The following is a 19990-nucleotide window of genomic DNA, read 5'->3' as shown; positions in this document are numbered from 1 at the left end:
GCTCTTGCTGCTTGTTTTATTTTATGCCTTATTTCTTACTGATGTAAACCACTTTGAACTGCAATCCCCTGTATGAAAGGTGCTATACAAATAAAGTTATTAGTAACATAGGATTCTCATATGTATAGGATATAGGATCCATCTCTTCAAGGCAAATTATGAATTTATTGCATTGTGTTGTTATTGGTTATTCTCGTGTTGTTTTATTTTAAACAGCAGCAATGTCCAATAATGTAAATCTCTGGATTTGTAAATGTAATTCTCAACACATGGAAATCTAAAGTGAATATTTTCAGTTTAGTATATATGGAATAATACCAACTAAATGTTTGTGATCAATACACATCCAGAATCAAATGTAAATTTTTTATTCGTGAGAAGCTGTTACAACTTGGTTTTGTTATGACGACTGATTAACGTTTCTTTCAGGCGTTCTGTCTTGTTTCTCGAGTATCTAACGGTAGAGTGTTGATGATCAGGGTGACGACGACGCTCGCTGGTATTTACTTCATTCTTTAACCCTTTCACTGCCACACTGTAGTGTGGCAGTGAACGGGTTAACCGGCTGCTGTGCGGCAGTGAAAGGGTTAACCTACTGGTGTCATTTTCAGATGCAGTGCAACTGTTCTTCTTCTACGGGACCCCTGTCATCACCTTACTGGAGCAGAAGTAAGCGTGTGTGTGTGTGTGTGTGTACAGAAATACATGCTTGTGAGTGAGTGTCTTTCTCTCTCTCTTTCTCTCTCTCTCTCTCTCTCTCTCTCTCTCTCTCTCTCTCTCTCTCTCTCTCTCTCTCTCTCTCTCTCTCTCTCTCTCTCTTTGTGTGCGTAAAGGACCATGAAAAGCCACCTATTTCTACCTAGAACAGTGATGTGCATCAATAAATAAAGACAGACAGAAACAAAACGTTCTGATTGTGTGTGAACTCAGTCAGGCGACAGTGGCTCAGGAGGTAGAGCAATCATCTGGTCCGGTTCGATTCCCGCTCCTCCCAGCCAGGGTGTCGAAGTGTCCTTGAGCAAGACACTTAACCCCTAACTGCTCCCGATGAGCAGGTCGGCACCTTGCATGGCCACCTCCGTTGTCGGTGTGTGAATGTGTGAGTGAATGGGTCAAATGTGAGGAACAAATTGTAAAGCGCGTTGGATAAAAGCGCTACATGAATGCAGCCATTTACCATTTGCCTGCACCTGTTATCACCGGTCCTCCTCCCCTCAGCAGTGCTGTTCCCTGACTGGGCCTACAAGCCAGCTTGGTCCCCGGGCTCCAGACAGGTGCAGCTGTGGCACTTCCTGCTGGAGCTGCTGGGGCGGGGCGAGGGGGGCGCCATCGGCTGGGGCGGTGAGTGGGGCGAGTTTGTGATCCGGGACCCCGAGCGTCTGGCCCGGCTGTGGGGCGAGAGGAAGGGCAAGCCCCACATGAACTACGACAAGCTCAGCAGAGCGCTCAGGTAACCACCAGGGGTGTGAAGTACAAGAGTAATTGTACTTTGTTACAGTAATTAATGTGTGTGCATATGTGGAGGTGCACACAATAATTTGTATAGTCAGTCATACTTGCTTGCTTTGTCCATTGATTCTGACAATGACATCTGTCCCTGCTGCCTATGGTAGCATTACACTATTAAACATGCACGCACGCACACACGCACACGCACGCACGCACACACACACACACACACACACACACACACGCACACACACACACACACACACACACACACACACACACACACACACACACACACACACACACACACACACACACACACACACACACACACACACACACACACACACACCACACACAACCACACACACATTTTTGCATTATATACACATTTGCATACACTAAAACTAGTATTCTGCCTATTTCAGATACTATTACAACAAAAGAATCCTGCACAAGACCAAGGGCAAGAGGTTTACCTACAAGTTCAACTTCAGCAAACTCATCCTGGTCAACTACCCTGGATATCCTCCCTGCCATCAGGTCAGGACAGACATCTTTCTCTGTGTTATACTCCTGTATTCAAACTTGATTTCCCTTAATGAAGGGATTAATGGAGGGTGTACACAGCCCCCCTCCAAAATATACTGTGCACATGTCTTGTACAGTATTTACAGTTCCATACAACCCTCTGTATGATATGATGCAATTACATCACACAACTAATGATATAATATATCATACAACTGATAATATGATACAATTACATCATACAACTGATGATATAATATGACATCATACAACTAATGATATATTATGACATCATACAACTAATGATATATTATGACATCATACAACTAATGATATATTATGACATCATACAACTAATGATATAATATGACATCATACAACTAATGATATAATATGACATCATACAACTAATGATATAATATGACATCATACAACTAATGATATAATATGATATCATACAATTGATGATATGATACAATGATATCATACAACTGATTATATGATACAATGATATCATACAACTGATAATATGATACAATGATATCATACAACTGATTATATGATACAATGCTATCATACAACTGATTATATGATACAATGCTATCATACAACTGATGATATGATACAATGATATCATACAACTGATGATATGATACAATGATATCATACAACTGATGATATGATACAATGATATCATACAACTGATGATATGATACAATGACATCATACAACTGATGATATGATACAAATCTCGAACATCCATTCACCCTCAGTGTTTCGTCTGGACGGGGTTTGGGGTCAACTCAGTTCACTTTCAATCCAATCAATTCGGAACACGTTCCGCTCAGGACAGAACACCCATCCTCAGTTACTTGTTACTCTAATGGGTCGGACAGGATGACCTACTCGCGGCAATAATGTTTCCTGTTTATTTATCTCAATTCAAAAGAAAATCCTCCCCCTGAATTGATCCAACTGAAAACGAATGGACCCGATAGGACTGTGCGCGTTGAAAACCCTGTCATACATCTCACTTTGTCCTTCCCATCTCACTGTCATCCCCCATTCGCTCCTCAGTTGGTCCAGAGTACCACTCCTCCCCTCCCCCTCTTCTACACCGAGGGGGGCCTCGGGCCCCTGTGCGGTGGGGGAGGCCCCCTGATGGACAGAGGTAAGATCAGAATCACTCAATGAGGACTTTGACATTAGACCTTATTTGTAAATTTAACTAATAGAGGGAGAGAGTCAATAGATAGAGACTTTGTTTTTTCCTTTTTGTTTTTGTTTGTGTTTTCAGTGGCTAGGACCTGGACCGGGTCCAAAGAAAGTACCTTACACACTGCTGCCTATCTTTTTTTTGTATCTACTTTTTCTCCTCCTTTTTTTCTGTGATTTTTCTCCCCATCCCAATTTACCTCTCGTGCCAATTCTCCCTCCCCTGTCCTGATCGTTGCTCGCATATGCCCCCCACTGGCCAGTTGTAGGGAGGATAGAAGCCTTGCATCACATGTCCCCTCCGATACATGTGATACATGCCTGTCACATCTTTTCACCTGCCAGCGCGGACTCTCATTTGGCGAGGAGTAACGTGTAGGAGGCTCACACTGCCCCTGCCATTTTCCTGACTTTGCTGTGCAGGCGCCCCAACCGACCTGTAGGAGTCGCTGTTCACAACGACCAGACTACCACCCTTCGACTTCCACCCGCTAACTCTGCCAATTGAGTTAGTATGACGGCCGGCCCAAGCCGGAGGCAACGCCGACAGCCGGATTCGAACCCGGTGTCTCTTGCATTGGTGACGAGCGCAATGTCCGCGGCGCCACCCAGCCACCCACACTGCTGCCTACCTTTAAATTATATCTAATACTGTGTTTAATATATGTAATATATATATATTTCTCTAAAAAATCTCCTTCTAAAAAATGTCAAATGTAAAAGATAAATTGTTACTAAATCATGTATAAAATGTATTAAAAAAATCATGCAAGTCTTGGGACCGCCCCTGATCACCAGGTGGGGCTGATAGCTCATCTATTTCATTTCCTGTATAAAAAGATGTAATTTTGTGTTGTGTTCATACTTGAAAAAGACCGGAAGGGTCGAAACGTTGTATCTGCTGCTATTATTTGTCACAATTAAAACACCTTGGAGCATCAAAAGTGAGTTGCGAACCCCGCTTTGTTTTAAGATCAGAATCACTGCCATAGACCACAGAAGTGACATTCCATGTTGTCCCCATTTACATTTTACATTTAGTCATTTAGCTGAAACACTTTTAGCCAAAGCGACTTACAAGTTCTGTAAGACAAGTCAGCAGGAAGGGTACGACTCTTACAGCTGAGTAACAATGTTCATCAAACAGTGTTGAAACTTGGGTGCTGCAGTGTTGAGTGCATAGTAGTAAATACATAATATTAGTTCAGTAGGTAGTAATATAGGCAAGGAAGATTATTTAGTGAAAAGTGCATGATAGTAGAAGACAGTATGAAGGTTAGGCGTCTTTTTTTTTTTTTTTCTTTCATTACATTTACATTTACATTTTGTCATTTAGCTGAAACGCTTTTATCCAAAGCGACTTACAGGTTCTGTACCAGTGGCGGCTGCTGACCAAATTTTTTGGTGAAGCACAAATTATTATATTATATGTTAAATTATATTTTAAAAACATCCCCCAATGTGTGTGGCAGTGGTGGCTGTGAGTTAAAAATATTGGGGAGGACGGGAGAGATAAAAAAATTTAATAAAGAAGTACAGACACACAGTGTGGTTATGAAGACAGCAGACAGACACTACAGTTAAAGACAACAGGCACTAGTAATAAATACCTTGGAGTAACTCTTGACACACACGCCTCACTTACAAACATCACAGGAGGAGGAGGAGGGGAGAGGAGGAGGAGAGGGAGAGGAGGAGAGGGGAGGAGGAGGAGGGGAGAGGAGAGAGGTGAGGGAGAGGAGAGGAGGAGAGGAGGGGGAGAGGAGGAGGAGGAGAGGAGGGGAGAGGAGGAGGAGGGGAGGAGAGAGAGGGAGGAGAGAGAGGAAGAGGAGGAGGAGGGAGAGGAAGAGGAGGAGGAGAGGAGATGTTGTACAGAACGCATCACCAGATCAATCTCAGATGCACATCACTCAGCACTATATAGAACTGAAGGACACACACGCGCGTGTGCACACACACACACACACACACACACACACACACACACACACACACACACACACACACACACACACACACACACACACACACACACACACACACACACACACACACACACACACACACACACACACGCACACACAGAGACCAGGCCACAGCGGACCAAAATAAATCGCTTGTTACCCACAGAAAGGCAGAAAGCATACCAACGCAGTGAACGCACGCAGTAAAATACAGCCAATTAATTCATAATGAACACAGCTACAAAAAAAATGTATAAAAAGAATTTCACTCACCATTGACGACGTTACAGGAAATAGTATCCCTCGTAAATATACTCCCTCCCATCTGATCACTGGTAAATTAAATCCATCCTTCAATATTTTCTGATGAAAAAGGTCTCCATTCGTCTTCCCCAGCCAGCCCACTCAGAGCGAGACTAAGTCGGCCCGTCTGACCTGGTAGTCCGATAACCTTGGTTTCAATGCAACTCCTGGTTCTCCCTGGCCACAGGTAAACACATGTTTCGCAAATCCTCCCCAAAACTCCTTATACTATCTCCGATTACTGGAGATCACTGGTGATGACATCATCACAGTCACGCTGCGGTCCTAATGTTGGCGCAAAGTTTAATTTAGCCTACTGTGTTGTTACAGCTGTACTGTATTGTACCCATTCTGCAATCTGTTAATAAAAATGTCAATCAATCAATCAATCAAACAGCCGGAAAACTTGATGACATCATCACAGTCACGGAGCTCTTCTCTGATTTGAGTGTCAGAACATTGAGGGGTGTCAATCATTCAATCCCCGTTCGCGAGTTCGCAAAAATGCACGGGCGGGGCTTAGATGACTCAAATAGCCTATTTTGATTGGATAATAATCAACTAAGATCAACCCGTGCACTATAAGTTGCACTATAGTGATTGACAGCTCGCCATTACTGCAGTTATGTGATGAGCAGGCCTGATCAGAGAGCTCAGAGCTGTCACTTGGCCATTTTTGAAAAAAAGAATAATAATAATAATAATAATAATAATAATAATAATAATAATAATAATAATAATAATAATAATAATAATAATAATAATAATAATAATAATAATAATAATAATAATAATAATAATAATAATAATAATAATAATAATAATAATAAAAAATATATATATATATATATATGTAAATTAATAATAATTATGAGTGAATTTCTGCCTCAGGTGTTGTCATTGAATAACCTCCACTGTAATCTGTACGACAAGTCAGCAGGAAAGGTCTCTTTTACAAATGAGTAACAATATTCATCAAACAGTGTTGAAACTTTGGTGCTGCAGTGTTGAGTGCATAGTAGTAAATACATATTAGTACAGTAGGAAGAGTGCATGATACAAGTATAAGACATATTAGTATAGTAGGAAGAGTGCATGACAGTATGAGACATATTAGTCTGTGTTGTAGTACTTGAGGCCAGGACTCGTGACTCGGACTTGGACTTGAGCATTGACTGCATTCAGACTTGGATGGTGCAGACGAGGACTCTGACTTGTTAATTTTAATACAGTTATTTTTTATTTTATTTTGTATTATGCTCTAATCATTTGGCATAAGATATTGATGGCTAGTGCATTTGTTTGGCTATTGTGTCACAAAGTAAATAAACTCCCTTTGAAACGGTGACTGCTGTGTCATTTATGTTTAATGTAGACCTTTTGTATTTGTATGTCAGCTCTTTGACTGCCAGAGTGGAGTGGACTCAACCTTGATGACTCTGACTCGGACTAGGGTAATGGGGACTCGACTCGGGCTCTTCTTTGGTGACTCAGACTTGGACTCGGACTCAAACACTGGGGACTCGAGACTCGATTGAGATTTAGTGACTTGACTACAACACTGGTGTGTGCAGCTGTATCTTGCAGATCACAGGGTTTGAATGAAATGTTGCACACAGGCTGACAGCAGGCCAACAACCTGAATTCCCTAATATTTGAAGTGATTGAAATTGAAAACAGATTGAAAATATTCTTGGCATAGATCATTCTGTTTAAAACTATGAATAACAGAAACAAAAGAAAGCAAATCAAATCAAATCAAATCAAATGTATTTGTATAGCCTCGAGATCACATGGAATAGCCCCCATGGGCTGTACAAGTCAAGAAGAAACATCACAAAAGATCAAAAACTAAAACCACCATAAAATCTAAATATGCAACGCTCCCAGACTTTGTGACTAATGTTGTGACTCACGTCTGCTCTCCAGTTTGCTTGATCTATAATAATAATATAGTGACCTTTTGGTGTTCCTAGGTTCATAGGTCAACATTGTGAGCGAACAAGGCCGCCAGCTCAGGGTCAAACACAGGGGAGCGGCAAGGCAGCCAATGAGTGACGAGAACGAAGCCATAGCTCTTCGGGAATTAAGCAATAATTAATCATAATAATAATAATAAATAATACATTTTATTTATAGTGCACTCGACATTTCACAATGAAATCTCAAAGTGCTACAGGTTAAAAACACAGCTAAGTTTAAAAAAAGTTGAATAAAAATTAAAAGCAACAGATAAAATAGGCATGGCTAGGGCAATTTCCAAATACACAAAACAAAGACAGACAAAAACAGTGGAGTTAGCCAAAGGCTCTATTAAAATGGAGGGTTTTTAGGCCTTGTTTAAAAATGTCCACAGACTGTGGGAGCAGCCGAGCAGAAGGCCCTGATCACCCCACAGTGCAGAGCCTGGTCCTGGGCTGCTGGAGGAGTTTGGCTGTGCCAGAGCGGAGGGTGCGGGTGGAGGATTGGGGGGTGAAGTTCCGTGAAGACACTGGTGGGAGGGACACCTTAAATAAAGAGGGAAAGATATAGACCTTTACAGTCTTGACAACATAAACATTGTAAACAGGCTTGTGTGTGTTTGCTGTTGCATTGTTCACCAATACAATAGCTGACAGGAGATAAACATGGAGCCAAGCTGTTGCCTAGCAACGCGATTCTACTGGGATTTGTGACGGTGACCAGCGCCGTCACCGTCATCGTCATTTTCCAGATTTGTCCAGATTGTGAAAGTAAAGAATGTAGGCTTTCAAGTGATGTGGCATACGTTGAAATCTGAAAATATGCTTATTTGAATCTAGTTAAACCTCATGTCTCAGCGCAGAGAAAAACTGAGAAAAGAAATCTAAAGTTTGGCTGCTTTTTAACACCTTGGCAGTCGGGTACTAGGTGTGAACAATAGCTCTTAAATCCATCCCTAACCACTCCCCTAACCACTCCCCTAACTACTCCCATAACCACTCCCCTAACCACTCCTCTAACCACTCCCCTAACCACTCCCCTAACCACTCCCCTAACTCCCCCTAGTGAGAGACGGGAGGGAGACCGGACCCGACTGTGCGAAGAGGGACCTCAAACGCACAGGGTGAGCAGACCGTGGGACTTACCTTCGTAATCCCGCACGCCACCAGGGAACGGACGTGAAGCAAAAAACCCACGTCACAGCCCCCAATATCACGGGGTCGGGGTCAAAAAGCCCCGACCCCGTGGCAAGGTCGTAGCAGCGCGGCGGGGAGGAGGCCCCAGCCCCAGGCCACATCCCAGGGGCCAGGACCCGCCGAAAAAGGGGCCTGGCGAGGTCAACGAGGCTGCGGCATCAAGACCCCACCAGACGGTCACTGGTGACACCACCCCCCACATCGCCAGCGTATCGGACAGGGCCTACAATAGGTGAAGGCCCTTCTCCACCTGGCATGCCGCTCCGAGGTGCTCCAAGGAGGCTTTCCCCCCACAATGTCGTGGGGCCAGCTGGCGCACCGGGGAGACAACCCTCCAAGGAGGTTGATCCCTCAATCCAGGCCGACAGGTCTTAACAAGAGCAGAACTCGACCTGCGCCCGGAGTACTGCGGACTAGACAGGCGCCTAAGGGGCTAACTGTAAGAACAGTATCCCGGCGGAAAGGGTGTTCGGTATGCCGTGCACCATGTCACAATCTCATGGGGTCACGAACCTCACAGAGACGGAGTTATCCAACTCCACTAGCGAACAGATTCCACCACGAACCCTCACCCCGCCAATTTATTAATCCTGCGGGGTCGAGGTTCAGAGAAAGAGTTTGACACAATTGGCAGACGTCATGAAACATGCAGGGGCATACTCTCGGGCAGCCGGGGTCAGACTCTGCTACCAACACACCGGGGAGACAACCACCCCCCTATGTTTATTAACAGAAAATGGTTGCTCCCTTAACCCATTAAGAAACCCCGGAAACATAACTGCGTGTATACACAGGCTATACAATGCAGTTCAAGGCATCTCAGGTTTAAAAAGGGTTAACCCAGGCCAACAGGTCAACGAGGGCAAGGCCCGACCTGGGCCTGGAGGACCGGGACCTACATGCATAGCGGTTTAGCAGGGAGGGAGGGGTGAAAACGAATGGAGAAGGACCAACCCACCTAACATTGTGCAAAAAGGTACAACATAGTATGGACCAATGCACACCACTGTTAAGGGCAACTCGTAGTGGCATCTATATGACACACACATTCATGACATCAACCCCTGTGACGTCCGGCCCGCCCTGGCATTTCCCCCCCGGAAAAGCCCAGGGTCCTTCGGGGTACCAGAACTTGTCTGCGCCCCGGCGGACAACGGGTTAAACTGATCCGATCCAGCGCGACCAGGACAAGTCCTGTGCCCTTGTCACGCCGCCGGACCCAAAAAGCGGATTCAATCATTGAAAAACACCCTGGGCCAGTACTGATCGGTCTCGTAAGACCAAACGCTGATTTATGAAACAGCGTGTATGCTCATAAAGAACCCGAGAACAGTGATAGCGAATTTCTAACAAGAAAGAGCCCCACAATGTTTTCCCTCGCTGTCTGGGACGAGCAGCAGGAAGCCGGTACTAGAGACACAGACACAGGCTCTTAGACGACGAGCCTGGGAATAAAAACCGCGTCAATTCTGCTCTTTATGTAAGAGGGGAAGATAGCAGTTTTCCCAGAGAGACCTCAACGTGAGTGAAACAATTGAAAAAGGTTCATGTAACAGATTGGACTAAGTAGACAAAACGGCCAAATATACACTACTGTTAGAGAGCAGAGCAGAAGGACCAACAGTCTCGACTGCATCGCATCATCTATCCTTTACAATGACAGCGGTCTGTAGCACAGGCCCTGTAACTCACGGACATGTCTCTTGGCCAATAAGAAAACGCGCCTGTAGGGGCGGCTGGGTGGCGCAGCGGAGATTGCGCTCGTCACCAATGCAAGAGACTCCGGTCTCGAATCCCGGTGTCAGCATTGCCTCCGGCTTGGGCCAGTCGTCATACTATCTCAATTGGGAGAGGTAGCGGGTGGAAGTCGATGGGTGGGGATTGGACGTTGTGGACAGCGACTCCTACAGGTCGGTTGGGGGACGCCTGCACAGCAGAGACAGGAAGTAGCGGGGGTAGTGTGAGCCTCCCATGCGTTACACCTCGCCACTGAGAGTCCGCGCTGTCTGGTGAAAAGATGCGACAGGCTGCCTCCTTGTGTACCGGAGGGGACACGTGATGCAAGGCTTCTATCCTCCCTACGACCGACCAGTGGGAGGCATAGTCGTGCAACGTTCAAGACAGGGGAGGGGAGAATTGGAAATACGAAATTGGGATGGGAGAAAAAATAGAAAATAAGGAGAACGAGTGGATAAAAAAAATAAAACGCGCCTGTGACGTCTTCAATGGCCGGGGAAATCCTGTGTCCCACTATCCTAATCTGGTGTGGGAGACAGGGAAATCCCCCCCCCCTCCCTGTGACGAGAGAGAGAACACCTTCGTCAGGGAGACTGATAGGTAGAAAGGCACAACCTCTCGGCCAATCAGTTTTGTAAAGGATATAACTATATCCGGGGGGGGGGGGGTTATTTGTCAACCACCTCACCGCTGATACGACGCAATAAAAAAGGCATAGCCGTGACACCAGTTGTATAGTACGCTAAATGAAAGCACATACACCTGTAGTGTAATAGCTTCACATTCTGCACGCCAACCACAGCTGATAACCTTGTTTGTGTAAAAAACTGGTTTTATCCACAGCTCTGGCCTACTTGCCACCCGCTATTTTTTTTATCTTTACCCTTAAGCAAAGAAAAAATATCAGACTGAAGAGAGGGACTCAAAAAGTCCTTGGTTTACATGCTACATATGTCACAATCATGGCGAGAGCCGCCATTTCTCTACCTACTTCCACGCCCTTATATGGGCAGCTTCCGACGCCATCTATCAGCCCAGCTGAGAGTCGTCAGCCCATCAGCCCAGCTGAGAGCCGTCAGTTCATCAACGGTCCGGATATCAACCCTGCAGATCCTGTTCCTGATCGTCTCAGTATTATCCTATCTACCCTAGGTACGAGGACGTACTTAGCCTTGCCTGCTCTGTCTGTACTGCCTACCATGTCCTAACCTCTGTTCTCCCTGTGCCCAGGACCACCACTCCCAGCCGATGCTGTCTCCTGATGTACTACCTGTCTGGACATTCCTGAGGAACTCTAGCAAGAGTCACTACTCGTCCAAAGTCGCACATTCTTGTATATTCTCTACTGCCTTGTCTGCTTGGTACACAAAGGAATTAAAACCTACTTAAAACGCTCCATTCTCTCTCTCCCTGTGTTCTGCTATTGGGCTCCACCACCGCTGCCCTAACAACACAACTCTGTAAGCTAACAATAGCACACCAGTTGCGGACTCAATGCTACGTTTTATCCTAAAACGTATTTACATGAAACACACAACCCTCATCGTACAATGAAGCCGTCAAGTTCACTTTTACCACGTAAGAAAGAACACTGGCTTAGGTAGAGAGAAAGGACATAAGCCCTTGGCTAAGTGCTAGAAATACAGGCCTTGCAAGTTATACAAAACAGCAACCAAAGCAAATTTTCAGAGAAAATTGCACAAACTCCCAAGCAAGAACGCGACCCTATAGCATTTTTAGCTGCGATGTTGCACACGTCGTATCACATGTGGTATCCCCCAAAATACAGTGAAGTAAACACACGTTCTGTTAAACAAAAAACAGTCCCCCTTCTTAGGAGGGACCCTTCATGTTATTAACCATAATCATTATGGGGGGGGGGGGGGGGGAGTGGCGCAGAAGGGGTAATGTGTCCTACTTTCTCGGAGCTCATTACCTGTACCCCCGGGCGCAGGACGACTGGCCGCATGGTGGTCCCCCCGTTGACGAGGCCTCTTGCTGGCGGGGCCAGTAGTGGCGACGGCTGGAGTCCTGCTCCGGCGTTTCGCCAATATCCTGCGGCCGGCCGTGGTGCAGGCTGACGACATCTTCTGCCAGAGCTGACGCCGAATCAGAGTGTCCAGGGCCCGCTATCTCCCCGCGGCTATCGCTAACGGTTAGCAACAAGCTAACGGCTAGCTCTTACAGGCCAACCGTTAGCTACCGGCTAACGGCCAGCTACCAGCTAACGGCTAGCTACCGGCCAGTGGTTAGCTACAGTAACGGTAAGGTGGAGAATAGCGATGCAGGCCTGGTCACTCCAGATAGCCAACTGCCTAGCCCAAAGAAAAGGCAGACAATGCCTCCCTCACAGGACGGGATCATCCCTATGTTCCCCGGGTCCTATGTTCCCCGGGTTCTATGTTCCCCGCTTTGATTGATTAATAGATTGAACATTTTATAAATTTTTATTATTTTATTAATTATTAATGTCCGCCTTGTTTCGAACGGTTAAGCTTAGGCCCTCTTTCGAACTGGTTAAGGTTAGAGTTTGGAATCAGGGATGGTGGTCTAAAATGTTCAATCAATCAATCAATCAAAGCGGGGAACATAGAACCCGGGGAACATAGGACCCGGGGAACATAGACATGCTCCCCACAGGACGGCGTTGCCAGAGATACAGTGGCGTCGGCAGCGGAGCCCAGTTTGTACGGGCCGCTGCCGCCCTAAGCTCGGGGACAAAAAACACGCAAGCTTGCATCCCTTGCGGCGGGAGGCTCAACCCACTTTCTCTTTTTGATAGGCGGGGCCAACGTCCAGTGCGGATGGCAGTAGGGCATCCCGCCTCGGAGGTGGGACTTGAACCCAGACTTGGAGTACGGGGCTCCCAGGAAAACAAAGCACACTCTGCCCGAGGGGAGAGAGCTCTGTCTTCGTGGGGTGTCAAACAAGAACTCCCCACCCCCTCCATGCAATCCCATTTGTCCATCAGACGTTTACAGGCTAACGGCTAGCTACAAGCTAACGGCTAGCTACAGGCTAACGGCCAGTCATAGGCCAGCGGTTAGCTACAGGCTAATGGCCAGTTACTGTATCTGTATCGGATGCGATGGAGAGGTAACGGAGGAATCCTCGCCTGGAGCCGACTGTTCTGCGGGGCCGTATGCCTGAGCAGTCGACCCCGCACAACTGACACATCTATTTAGACCGTCCGCCCCCGCCGCTCAACGCCAATTGACGTGAGCGAGCAGAGGCGGAGAGCCCGCGCCGCAAGACACCACCCACCAGAGAGACCGTCGGACCAGCCGATTGCCTCTCGCGGCAATAGTATCCAGCTGCACAGCCGGAGAGCAACGCTGGTGGGGGAACTGCCCAGCGACGCGCACTCTCCTCCGGGCGCCGCTGAGGCTCACCTGCCTGCCACAAACGTGGAGCAGGAAAGCCCCACTACGCCCCGAGGAAGCCCGAATGTGAAGCGCCGGTGGAGGTCAGAATAATCCTCTAGACTCTCCGGTGGTGACGAGTCATTATTCTTTCTTTCTCCCATAAATTAGTGAGAGAGGGAAAAACAAAAGACAATGCCAACACAGCTCCTATAACTAACTAACTACTTCAGCACTTGATCTGAAGGGGTGCCCTGCACGTACTTCCAGGTGGTGAAAGTAGGGAAGGAGCTGGTAGTATGGCCATGGCCCGCTTATGTGTGAGCGGATGTGGGCGTGGCCAGGCAGGTGTGGGGGTGCGTGCATGTGGTTGAACGTTTTCATGATAGCATTATGATTAAAGGGACAGTTCCAATAGAGCAGAGCGCAAAGCTATACGAAATATAACATAATAAAAATGTGTAGTGTTTTCCACAGCCTTAGGAAGCTGCTCAGACTAACAACACGCTGCCCTGCAAACACAGACGTGGTTTATGAGGATGAGATTGTTGAATAATTTTTTTTTGCCACTGCTTTGATTGATTGCAGTTTATTTCAAATATGCAACAACAACAAACAAACATCAAGTACAGATATAGCCTTAAGCCATTCAAATAATAATGTATATACAAAATAAAAATCTAAACAAAAAACAAAAAACCAAAAACACAAAAGTCAAACACATTTTTTAAAGAACTTTACTAACTGCTCGTTTTGTTGTCAGACTTATATTGAAAAAATTTACTTGGTTAACAAAACATTTTTGAATAATACCTTATTAATATTTGCCAAAACTGTAGGTTACCGTATAGTTTTATATACATTTATACAACTACTACATACCTACATATGCACATATATACATATATATATACACATACATATTACACATACATACTGCCAGTTATCAAACCACCGTCTACTGCTGTGACCTTGAGTGTATTATTTCTATTATAACACAGTTTTATCAACAATTCTCTTAATAACAATAGCTTAGTTTGTCTTTTTCTTTTGCTGGTGTATGGCAGTAAACAAAAGCAATATATCTAGGTTATGAGTGCAGCAGTGGAGGCTGGTGACCAAATTTTTAGGTGAAGCACAAATTATTATATTATATTATATATTAAATTATATTTTTAAAACATCCCCCACTGTGTGTCAGTGGTCAGTGGACACAGATGAAAACATAATATTAATATACACTATATATTAATATTAATACCAACACCAATCAATTAATTAATATGAATATCAATATACATACTAATATACTATCAATACTACTATTGAATATACATAAACTATTCATTTCATTTACACTATACATTTCATCAAACCAGCATGTCATGTCTCCTTTAACTGTGGGTGAAAGCGGTCCGAGAACTACAATGCCTGGCAATGTTTACTTCTGCATCTCACGCAACACACACAAGCCACCGGTCGTTTCAGACACAAACCCACACACAACGGACAAGATAGCAGTTCTCATTCATAAGAGCACACCAAAGTTCCACCACATGAATCTCACTGTGACAAATCAGCAGAGCCACAGAGGCACTAGATCAGCCGTGCATCAGCAAAGTACGCTAGCCTAGCCACAAGCTAGCGGCAACATTCATTCATTCATTCATTCACCACTAACACAGTGCACATGCAAATATTATCTGCAGGCTGCATTAGCAGCCAGCAGCCAACGTGATACATTACATTGTGTTTATATGTGACATAGCCAAGTTAATAACGTTTCAATCCCTTAATCAAGTCTCTAAACAATTCGGCTGGCTAACGTTAGCCATCCGCAAAGTACGCTAGCCTAGCCACAAGCTAGCGGCAACATTCATTAAATTACACTAACACAGTGCACATGCAAATATTATCTGCAGGCTGCATTAGCAGCCAGCAGCCAACGTGATACATTACATTGTGTTTATATGTGACATAGCCAAGTTAACAACGTTTCAATCCCTTAATCAAGTCTCTAAACAATTCGGCTGGCTAACGTTAGCCATCCGCAAAGTACGCTAGCCTAGCCACAAGCTAGCGGCAACATTCATTCATTTACACTAACACAGTGCACATGCAAATATTATCTGCAGGCTGCATTAGCAGCCAGCAGCCAACGTGATACATTACATTGTGTTTATATGTGACATAGCCAAGTTAACAACGTTTCAATCCCTTAATCAAGTCTACTACAAGTATTGTTCTCTAAACAGTTAGCTAACATTAGCATCAAGGCTAAGCAGGCTTTCGTTTTACAAACACTACAACTTACTTTTTTCATATCCAGGTGCATAAGTCCACTTCTTCATGTTGCTCAGTTGCTGGTTTATACTGCGGTCCTAATGTTGGCACAAAGTTTAATTTAGCCTACTGTGTGTACTGTAAACTAGCTAGCTACAAGTTAGCTTGCCTTCACAGTCCAAGATGGCACGTTCACGTCAACTACAACTACACTAGTCTTCAACTGAGATTAAAAAAAATATATATATCATCCAAGTAAACGATGCAGTGCACAACAATAAGTGAAGAAGTGAATACAGATCTTAAAATATGAATGATTATATTAGGCAAATTAATGTTCTTCAGGCAAATTGCACACATGAGATGATGGAACACAACTTTGACTAGAACACTGAAGCCAGTCCAGCTGCAGTTCCGCAGGTATTTTTGCCAGGCAGACTCTGATTGGATTTCAAAGGCTGCCAATCATTCATCCTCCGTGTATTATTGGATTGTCAAGGCTGTCAATCATTCAACTCCATTCAATGGCAAGAGTTTAACTGCACAGACCGTGCTTAGATGAAGTTAATAGCCTATTTTGATTGGCTATTATTTATTATTTATTTAACATTGGGTCAACCTGTGAAGTTATTCTGCACGAATATTACTGCAGTCATTACTATATATATGTGTTAATAATAATTATGAATTATGAGTGAATTTGTGTTTCACGTGTTGTCATAGAGAAACCTCCACTGGAGTGCAGTATCAAGAGATTCATGCACTCATCAGAATGTTACTCAGCCAATCACAACGCAAGGTCTGAACTAATGCATTGTTGAAGTGGCCCTTGAAGAAGGTCAGCCATCTGCTAGCGTTTAACACTTTCACTACCACACTACCAAATGGTTAACCCTTTCACTGCCGCACAACAAAGGGTTAACCCTTTCACTGCCACATGACAAATGGTTAACCCTTTCACTGCCACATGACAAAGGGTTAACCCTTTCACTGCCACACGACAAAGGGTTAACCCTTTCACCTTCTGTAGTGTGGTAGTGAAAGGGTTAACCTTATGTAGTGTGGTAGTGAAAGGTTAACCTTCTGTAGTGTGGTAGTGAAAGGGTTCATGTCAGATTGGAACATTGCATCAATAACCACATATTTTGAAACACAGAAACTATGGCTAATGTTTAACATGTTATATGTTATATGTTGATATTGTTTACTACTACACAAAATAATGTTGTTTTGATCATGGCTGAACAAGCCAATGGCGACACTGGTAGCTCAATTCTTTTAAGTGACTTAATGAGGTACTTTAACAGTGCTGATTTATTAGCTTAATCTCACACATATCCCAAAACTATAAACAATTTTGCACACGTTAACTAATTTAGACATTTATTGGGGGTTAATTTGTTTGAACATGTCCTCCAATGATGTCATCAGGGGACATTTAATCAATCGTTTGAGCTCAATGGAATTTAATTATTATATTATCAACATCCTAGATTATGATAATTGCGTATATATATATATATATATATATATATATATATATATAAGATAAGATAAGATAAGATAAGATAAGATAAGATATTCCTTTATTGATCCCCTTGGGGAAATTCCAGTGATACACACATACAGCTCATCGTCTCATTAACAACAACATATCACAATCATTAAATGTTTACAGTAACAACGGCACAACATAAATTCAAACAGACATGTACATTTGTTGACACATGTCGACTACAGAATGCCTGAGACACCATATGCGATAGTCGGCTGCGACAACACCGGGGTGTCGTTGCGCCAGGTGGCGGGAGGGAGGGTGGAAAGATTGTCCAGCGGGAGGGGGCCAGGACGGGGGGGATCGGGCTTTGGTGATGAGACAGTCGTAGGCTCCCCCCCTCCAGCGCGCGTACTAGTTGGCTGCCGTCACCATCACGTGGGAGTGGCGCCGGGCGTACACGCGGGAGGGGGGATTGGGTAGGGATTGGGGGTGGGGGAAGCCGCTTGCCACTCTTATCTCCCGCCACTCTTATCTCCCAGAGGGCCTTCGACTCCAGCAGCTCCCTGGTTCGACCTTGGTCCAGGAATTTGTTTTGTCTGACTGACTGGCACATTTATCCCAGCCACGTCACTTTAAATTTGATTTGAATAGAGTGAAATATAACTCTATTGATTTGAGTGGAGTGAGTTTTAAAAACTCCGTCCAAATGACTGAATGCATTATTAGTCCAAGTGTCCAAGTGTCTTAATCAGTTCATTTTGGTAGGTCCTGTGCGCGGTAAACAGATCCAAAATCTTCTTATTGCAGTCCAAAAGCTTCGATAATCCAAAAATGACCACGTCTTTAAGTTGGTAGCCCGATTATGATGTCCCAATAGGCAGAGAGGGTTCTTTTTTTTTATCCACATTTTCTCCCATTTTCTATTTTTTCTCCCATCCCAATTTTCGTATCATCCAATTCAACCCTCCCCTGTCTCGAACGCTGTTTCTTGCCTCCCACAAGCCGGCTGCAATGTGGACTAAGTCATACATAGCACGAGTCCCCTCCGATACTCGAGGTAACAGCAGTCGCATCTTTTCACCTGCGCAGCGCGATCTTTCAGCATCAGGGGTCTGCGCTTTGGAGGGGCGCCGCCCCCATCGCTTCCTGATTCTACTGTGCAGGCGCACCAACCGACCTGTAGGAGTCGCTATCCACAACGCCCGATCCCCACCCATCAGTTTCCCACCCTCTAATACTGCCAATGTGTATTAATACGGACGACCAGCTAAACTGAAAGCAATGTGGAACGCTGGGCTCGAACAGGCGAACTTAGCGTCTCCAGTATTCGTTGTGAGTGCCTTGCCCACTGCACCACGTAGCCGCCCCTTATTCTGCTTCTTGAAGAAAATATGCAATCCACTGATTAGATCCATTTAGAGTTGATTTGAGTATAGTCCGGCAACCGGCACGAAGCAGAGCATAGCAGCGTCGGGCTCCATGGAGCAGTAGAGGCGGCGGTAGGAACGGCCTTGAGGAGCCTGGGGAGAGGAGAGAAATGCGACTGTCTCTGGGAAGGGCTGGGAAGGAATATATGTGTCTAAATGACCTCCCTTTGAGCACACATGTCTTCTTCTTATCCTATTTTAGTACACTGAGATAAATTCCCAGCATCTTCGCTTGATGCGATGATCAATTATTGAATTTTAAATGTTGAATCTGCTGCGTCTCTCAGCACGCGTCCGGGAAGCTGTTCCACTTTTGATATGTTTGGTGTGTCTCCCTGTATTTCTTGATTGACAGCTATCCAGCCAGTGGTGCATCCTCTCCTGCTCCCGTACTGCCTGCCTAAACCAATCCCATTCAGTCACCTCCCGCCTCCGGCCTCCGTCCCGCCTCCTGCTGGGAGCAGCCTGAGGGGGCTCGACGGATTCAGAGTCAGCGCAGACGGATGGCCGATCAAAACGACGAGCGGGTGGGATCTGGACAGTGTCAGCAGAACAAAAGAGACTGGGACTGAAGGAGGGGAGAGGAAAGCCAGGAATGATGACGACTAATAGGGAGAAAGACTCGATAGAGTAGAAATCAAAAAGGTTCCTTTAGCGCCTTTTATCTTAGGAAACAGGTTGTGTTTTGTTGTTTTGAGCTCTTTGTAGTTAGGTTGTTTAATCAGAATGTAGCCCACAGACTTTGCACTGAGAAAGTTAGACTTCATAGGTGTTTTTTATGTTGTTGTTGTTGTTGTTGTTGTTGTTGTTGTTACATTACTTTTCTTTTAGCACTTACACTCGTAAACAATTAACAACATGCACTTATGTACAAGCCAATAAAGTTGTTCACTCAACTTGTCTTCTCTTCTCCCTCAGTTTCAAGGCACATAGAAAAAGCAGGCTGTACATAAATCATACATTCATACATGCTTGGTAAAGTACTGTATTTGTATATGAAATATACAGAGCATCCTCCCTCCCCTGTGCTGCAGCATCAGGACCAGTCCATGGCCCCTGTCAT

The 19990-nt window shown here is 44.9% G+C and overlaps 1 protein-coding gene across 1 annotated transcript; it reads left to right on the top strand.

The window, feature by feature from the left end:
- Positions 1 to 611: 611 nt before the first annotated feature.
- Positions 612 to 19536, top strand: LOC311239487 (ETS domain-containing transcription factor ERF-like; the record flags this gene model as incomplete). The annotated part of the gene is made up of 5 exons (XM_084327793.1): positions 612 to 669; positions 1219 to 1450; positions 1878 to 1992; positions 3058 to 3151; positions 19283 to 19536. The coding sequence occupies 5 exons, from the start codon at positions 612 to 614 to the stop codon at positions 19534 to 19536; spliced, it is 753 nt and encodes a 250-aa protein (XP_084183919.1).
- Between the last annotated feature and the right edge of the window lie 454 nt (positions 19537 to 19990).

The sequence above is a fragment of the Notolepis coatsorum genome (genome assembly GCF_963971535.1).
Source record: "Notolepis coatsorum genome assembly, chromosome: 13".
In the NCBI taxonomy this organism is placed as follows: domain Eukaryota; kingdom Metazoa; phylum Chordata; class Actinopteri; order Aulopiformes; family Paralepididae; genus Notolepis; species Notolepis coatsorum.
Note: the sequence above shows the minus strand (reverse complement) of the source record. Positions and strands in the feature narration are given on the sequence as shown.